This window comes from Camelina sativa, unplaced genomic scaffold, assembly GCF_000633955.1.
Source record: "Camelina sativa cultivar DH55 unplaced genomic scaffold, Cs unpScaffold01171, whole genome shotgun sequence".
Taxonomy (NCBI): domain Eukaryota; kingdom Viridiplantae; phylum Streptophyta; class Magnoliopsida; order Brassicales; family Brassicaceae; genus Camelina; species Camelina sativa.
Genome location: NW_010922293.1, coordinates 1 through 7,459, shown reverse-complemented (window position 1 = coordinate 7,459; position 7,459 = coordinate 1). Strand labels below are relative to the sequence as shown.

Here is a 7,459-nt window from a genome sequence, read left to right as displayed (position 1 = left end):
TAAAGAGTTCCAAGGCGCTCCTTCTCAGGAGATATCTGAGAAAAAAAATAGACAAAGAAAAGATCATCAGTACTTATATGCTAATACTGAGAGATCAAAAAGGAATCTCTACTCATACAGAAAGAGGAAAACTTCCCGAAAAAGTAAAATCAGGTAACGATGAAAAAGATTGATTAACTCCACGGGTAAGAGAAAGGTAATACTACAAAAAAATTAAATATTCTGCTAAAGTATAAGCACGTCTAAACCATTCCAGAAGTTCTTTAGATGAATCTTAATTAAATAAACATAAAAGTTCTAAATTCTAAGCAATAGATCATCTGAATATTAAATGAAGTAATGAACAGGAATACATGAGCTAAACAGAATTTTAATGATGAAGCTTTACCTCCGGCTATAAATCTGATGAAGAGAAGACATTGGCCAACTACGATCCTTTTCTTGGTCACGTGATTGGGATCCATAAGAGTGATCAGTCAAATTCTGGCTTTCTCTGTTGTCAACAATAAAATTTATCCTCCGTGTTGTAATCTGAGAAGGCACAGCAGTTTGATCAGCAACAAGAAAAGCATATATGGGAATTATGAGCCAATTCAGATTTATATAATGTCTACATGCCAAAATTCTTGAATTCACTTGATCCAAGTAGTCTAGTTGATTCTTATCCAATTTATTAACTACTTTCGAGTTAGCTACTTGTTGAGAATCCAAAACATTCAAGTCGGTCGAACATACTTGAAAGGTTCCTTTCACAACCCTTAGTGGCCGGACCATTGATGTGGGAAACTCAAGAAGGATCCTTTCATCAACTTCACTGGGAACAAAGCCAGGTGCTACTGCTGAAGAATCTCGGACCATTTCATGGTCATTTGAAGTTCGAGGATCACTAGTCCCTGCTGAATTTCTGGATGCATGCTCATGTGAACCAGATATTCTCTCTTCATTTTCCCTTCTATGTTCTTCAGCATGGCCTTTGATATCAAGATGATCACCCTCTCCATGTTCATCATCTTCATACGCTATTTCCATTGATATAACTTCAGCAGCAAGAACAGGAGGATTCGATGCAGAACCCTTGCTACCATTATCACTTTTTGTGTCTGTCTGATCGTCATAGTTTGCTGCTGCCCCGAGATGATCAGTCCCAGAATAATCCCTCCTTATACACTGTCTCATCCTTGAAAAGCTTTCCATAGAATCAAGTTTCCAAAAAACCTGCATGTTTAAAGATATCACGGTACTGAGAAACTTCTTATCATGTTCCAGATTCTTAGAAAGAAACACCGCTTACGCGTTCAGGACTGCATATTTCATTTCCAAAAGGCCCAAAAAAGCATCTCATTTCTGCCAAGTAACGAATTAATTTGCGCCAACCACGGCTTCCCAAGCATAGGCGAGTTGCCGCAATGATATCATCTTGCATACGCCTATCAATCTGGTGAGAAGTTGAACCAAAAAGTGAGAGTCAAGAGTATGCACCCTTCAAAAACTATGAAGTGTGCCAAGGTGGAAATCAAACCTCTGATCTTTGCATGTTACGTGCTAAAGCAAAACTTGCCACCAGTACAGCAATAAATTTGTACGACAAAGCATTGAAATCTTTTCCATAAACTGATTTTGTATCCATTGGTTGGAGACATTCCATCCATGCCACTCCCATAGCTTCGGAAGTGTTCCATCTCTGTAAACGCTCCATGTCACCGATATTCCTCCGCTGCGCAGAAGTAGCCATTGCAACAGCACTCAGACCTCTTCCTGAACCAATCTTTGCATTCCGTTCAAGATCTCGTGCAGCTGCCAAAGCTGCCGCTTTTGCAGCAGCTTTATCCCTTGGTCGAGGTGGTGCATTGTTGTTTGGAGGCTCCAGTGGTTTCTGGAAGCTTGAAAAGGTCTGAAGTTTGGCAGTCTTACGCTCAAGCATAGAAGAGTCTCGCCTAAAATGTGAAGCTGTAGGAGGTGGCGGGGCTTCCCAGCCAGCTGCCCCTGCAGCTATCATTGCTAGAGCCATTGCAGCAGGCGGTGAAGCAAAAGCAGCAGCCCACTCCGGAGTAACCATAGAAAGAGCACCCTAAACAGAAAATATTGGATAACTCAATTTAGTAAATCAAGCATCAAAAATTCTAAACCTAATACAAAACTTTGGTAAAAGTAAGCAATTTTTTAAGCGCTGAAATGGCATCTCGGCAACTAGAAATAAACAGTAATCATTATAGAAACATAGAACCATGATAGCAACTGAGTAATGTAAACAGCTTTAAGCTACCTCAACGGGAAGCGCATCAGCAGCCAAGGCACGATCATCAACGACAAGGGGATTCATACCATCAGCAGTGGCAAGTTCATGAATGCCAGCCAAAAGAGGTCGCCATCTCCGGAGGACTGCAACAAATGGTGGTAAAATAGCCTCTATATACTGCTTACGAAGTGGTCTTCTGTCTCTGCTGATAGCATGCCATACCTACACATATTTGTGCTGGAATCAGAAAGTGAAGAAGGAAAAGAAAAAACACAAGGCCCTGGACAGTGAACAGCATCAGATTTTTAACCAAAACACTAAGGACAGCATCAGAAGTAAAATAGGGGAAGATGACAACTTTCCAATCGCTGCATGGAGATTTGAGACCAGAATATCATTAAGCATGCCAATCTGATTAGGGAAGAACTAACCTCAGAATAGAGAACACAGGCAGTAACCAGTACTCTCTGCCTCTTTGAATCGGATATTGGCATGTTTAGGATAGGAGAGAGCACACTGTGAGATAAGAAAAAAAAAAGAGTCAAACTTTACCAGGGTGCAAAATTGCTGACACAGTATGTAAGCAGATGGATATCTAATTGGCAATGAAGAGATCAACAAAATATGTCATTGAGTTTACCTCCACAATAAAGCTGATCGGGATTGTCGCATAGACATTAGAGAACCGCTATCTAATGTACCTGAATTCCCGGAAGAACGTTCAGAACTTAGATTTCTCATTAGCATATTATCTTCACCATAGTCTTCTTCCCTCATAGACAGAAGCACCATTCGAAGCATGCATAAGAAAGGCTGATCACTGTCCAGCAACTGGTAGAGGGCTGTCATCCCTCCCATCCCAGTACCAGATCCTCCACCTATTCCAAGGCCACCTCCGAGTCCGGACTCATCTAACAGCAAAGCTTGAAGCATGGATACAGATTTTTTAACCAAGGGAAGTTCAATCCAGTTTCCATGAGTATCTTTTTCTAAAGTAGATTTCCAAGAGTCTGAACCACTGCCACCACCACCAAAAGAACTAGTTTTAGGGGGAAAGCCAACACCATACCACAATCGACTCCTATACTTCCAACCCTCAGCCAAATCCATGGCACAGCTACCATATGAAACAAAAGCACAGGAAACAGATTCATAAGGTTCAGCTGCAGAGGCAGCAGTAAGGCGCTCCATTGCGACTGCAGAAATCTGTCCACTTGAATCAGCCATTGAAGCGAGTATCTGAAAAAGAAAAGTAAAAAAAATATATATATGTTTAAGAGAATCCCAAATAACAATATTAAAATTTGATATTGAAAATGGCAAGCTCGTAAAAGATACAACAATGAAAGAAAAAAAGAAAAAAAATAGGTATTGACCCAACCAACAAGGAGACGAATTGATCATGAACATAAGAGAAGCATGAACGGATTAACATCATATGAAAATATAATGAAATGTATGAGCGTGGTTTCTTGAAAAGCACTTGATTATACAAGAAAACGTGAGAAACAAAATATTGAAAGTCCATATTAGAGAAATTAGGTGTTTTGAGAATGTTTTCCACTTACATCCAAAGGGACCTTCCCTGAATCACTTGACAGTGAAGCGCGACTGCTAGAAATCTCTGACGATTCTCCGATCGCTGTCAGTGTGCTTGTACGATTTTTAAGAGAAACAAGAGAAAGAGGAGACGGAGAAGCATCAACTGCATTTGTTGTACAAGTTTGTTTGCTTTGTAACCTCAAATGATCTTCGACGAGCATCAAAATCACGATTGCATTTTCCACCAGAAAGACAGAAAGCTGAGCAGCATTTTCTGCTCCAGCCTTTGCATCTTTTGGTGCTAGACCCTCTGCAGCAACACCAGCAGCTGCTGCAGCAATAACTTGAGTCTGTTGAGGGGAAAAAAAGATTGTGTAGATAAAAATCTAGTTCTATCCCAATAGACGGGTGAACACACACACATGCATGAAAGAATAATATGAGAGCACTAAGCTTTACAGCATTGTTTCTTGCAAGCAAACTCCCTGGAAAATATACATTGTGCATTTGTAAAAACAAACTCTACATTTCCTTTATCAAAGACTTTATATAGCCATTTAATAGCTCACTGAAAAAAGGTATTTACAGGAATGGAAGGAGTTGGCTATATGTGAAACTATGGAAGGTATAAAAGAATATTCATTTTGGTTTCTCGTTATATTATAAGATTTGAAAAAAAAAACGCAGGAAAAGTGGAGTTACCTGAGCCTGCAGTTCTCTGGCAGCAAAGTCTAGCAAACCACCAAAAAGTCTTCTTTTGAAAATTGGTAATGACTCCTCACGCCTTCAAAGAGTAGAAGATAAAAAATAAAATAAAAAATGACAGGATGCTAGAGATAATGACTCAAAACTACCATACCAATCTTCAGAAAACCGAAATAGAAACCGTACAAAAGTGCCTCAGGAAAAGTGAAGTCATTCAAAATAAGCGTGGAAAGGTGATAAAGAGTTACATGGAAATACCTAATTCTTTGCTCTCCAGTGCTAGAACCACCAACGATAGAAAGCCACTCTGCACAATGAATTGTAGCCTCGATATCCTGTAAGAAGGAAATATATGACAGAAGTAATAATAATTAAAAACAATGGAGCTTGAAGAGAGCTAAGGTGTAAGCCAATAGAAAGTAAAAACAAATATCTACCTTCCAACCATCTTTTTGGCGCATTGAATGTTCCAACATTATGATCAAGAAGTTGTGAATTAGATCTTCTACCTCAGAAGAACCCGCTGAAGCAGACTGTTTCCCAGCATCTTTCTGTGTACACACAAAAGTCAGCAAAATTTGGCAGAGCTGTTGGCACTTTGTCTACAACTTACCAGCTAACATAGTTGATTATATACTCTTTTAAGGCATTAGTGGGCTCACTGACAATACAAAATTGTGATTGAAAAGGTTTAGGTTCTAGAGTTGGATGAGTACCTCATAATTCGAGATCAAAATCTCCAAGATCCACTCAGGCCATTCTTCCATTTTTGTCAGACTGCTTCTATTTTCCGGATGACTACAAGCCAAAAAGAGAAGATCCTGAAAAAAGAAAGAGGGAGTTCAGAAAGTCATCAAATGAATAGAACAATGGAAGTGAACGCTTTTAAAGAAAGTCCGCAGAATAAAAGTTCCAGACAACTAATCTTAAGTTTTATCAGATTTCATGACAGATTGACAGCTATTTGGAACAAAATGCTCATACTGTTTCCTAGTACACTTATACTAACCCAGGGTCCAGAATATCACAAGCACCTTTACAACGACATTTATTCCTTGACAGTCATGACATATACCTGAAGTGCTCGGCTTTGTAGAGCCATGGACGCAGATGGTAGAGACCGCAGGAGGACTAACAAAAGTTGGGAGTGTTCAAAGCGATGACCTGAATCATAAAAGTTAAGGCCATCTTCTGTTGATGAAGCATTGATCTGCAAGAAAGCACACGTGATCGCTATAAGTTTAACCTCACACCAAAATCTTAAAGACTAATCATGATAGACAATGCTGGCGTATGAATGTGAACCACACATCACAACAGCCGTAGTAAATCATGATAGACAATATATGGTATCACAGAGCATATTAGGGAGCCAGATTTAAAACCAACTTTCATCAAGTTTCACACCTTCGTGTATACAAATAAGAGAAGTACAAAGTTGACATGAAAGAACCATGCAGAAACATACCAACGCTATTTTATAATAAGAAACGCTATATACTCCCTCTTTTTTCCACCCAAGTCAAAGAAAGTAGTACCATGGCAATCAGAAAAGATACCCTATATACTTTTCAATCACTTTGTTCATAAAATGATTAAACAAAATGGGTATCAAGAGCATGCCATACCGAGGCTCCAAGCAAAGTTGTATAGACGTTGTCAGTCATCAGCCTGTTTGGAGCAGATTGAAATGCTTTCAGCAAAGCAAATAGGAGCAATGCGACTTTATCATCAAACATCGTTCCTCCATTTTCATGGAGTCCACTACCCAGAATGTTACTTGTCAAATCAGAACGGGCAACCGAATCAAATGTTAGGTGCCCACTAGAAATTAAAGCACCAATCAATCTAATGATCCCAACGACAACAGCATCACTATTGTCAACATTGTACACGTTATTTCTTGCACTATCAGCACTAATCGAAAGACTTATACCACCAATTTCAGAAACAGACAATATTCTCTCCGTATCTATGGAATTGGTAATGGAAATCGAGTCATTATCACAAATGACAGATGAAAATACATGCTCATTTTCTTGTGGATCTGATGCTGGTTCATTCGGAGACCCTACATTATCATCCTCAACAGAATTTCCATCAGGACCAGAAGGGTCAACACCGGAATCCAACTTTTTTACAGAACCAGACCCGTTGTTCTGACTCTTTTCACTTTGATCAGTTGATGACCTTGTTCCACTCTTACCCATAGCTAAAACACTATCCTCACCAGTTTTAGTTTCTCGCTGCAGCAGAACAAGAAGTGTTTCTATCCCACCGGATGTTATAAATACCTCTGCAAACATCTGAGCTCTTGCAGCATTCGGCTGTACAACTAACCTATACATAAGGTGTAATACCCTCGCAACCTAAAAATATGAAAAAGGTTAAATAGTGTCAGACAGCACGTATTTGTCAAGTAATTTGATTCATTGCCATTCTTCTAATTACCAACACAAAGGAAATGCAATCTGTTAGATCATTATATCTAGAACTGACCCACATTTTACCATGCAAACTATTATAAGATGGTTTTCCAGAATTGAAGTATACATATTCTGACTACTATCACGCAGGAAATAATATTATTAGTGATAGTGCAAGCAAACTGCAAATGGCGCTAAGATGCAAGGACTGGACGGCATAACTAAAAGATGGCGAAAAATGAATTGGCATTAAATATGCAATTAACCTAAAATAATACAGGTGAAACACACATATTTATCGCTAGAGATAATGTCCGTCCAAGACAAACAGTAATTGAATAGGGAGTACACTAAAATTGGAAAAATAAACTTTCAGGGAAACTAAATTATTATATATAATAGTTGAATGGCATATACTCCCTCTGTTCTTTTATAAATGATCTTTTAAGCTATGGTAGAAAATTTTTACTTCCCCATTTTCGTTGTCAAATGGTGTTAATGGGAAAAAATAACACTAAGGAAACGTATTACCTGATTTGGCTGTGGACTG

The 7,459-nt window shown here is 38.9% G+C and overlaps 1 protein-coding gene across 1 annotated transcript; it reads right to left on the bottom strand.

Moving 5' to 3' along the window:
- Window positions 1-7,455, bottom strand: LOC104774033 (BEACH domain-containing protein C2-like; the record flags this gene model as incomplete). Its single annotated transcript, XM_010498699.1, is given in 16 exon segments — window positions 1-35; window positions 389-531; window positions 736-1,215; window positions 1,292-1,435; window positions 1,520-2,068; window positions 2,264-2,458; window positions 2,668-2,752; window positions 2,877-3,475; window positions 3,805-4,128; window positions 4,481-4,562; window positions 4,742-4,818; window positions 4,921-5,034; window positions 5,200-5,304; window positions 5,559-5,693; window positions 6,112-6,852; window positions 7,441-7,455. Coding segments are annotated over 16 exon segments (3,823 nt in total), but the record flags the coding sequence as incomplete, so codon positions are not given.
- Window positions 7,456-7,459: the final 4 nt, after the last annotated feature.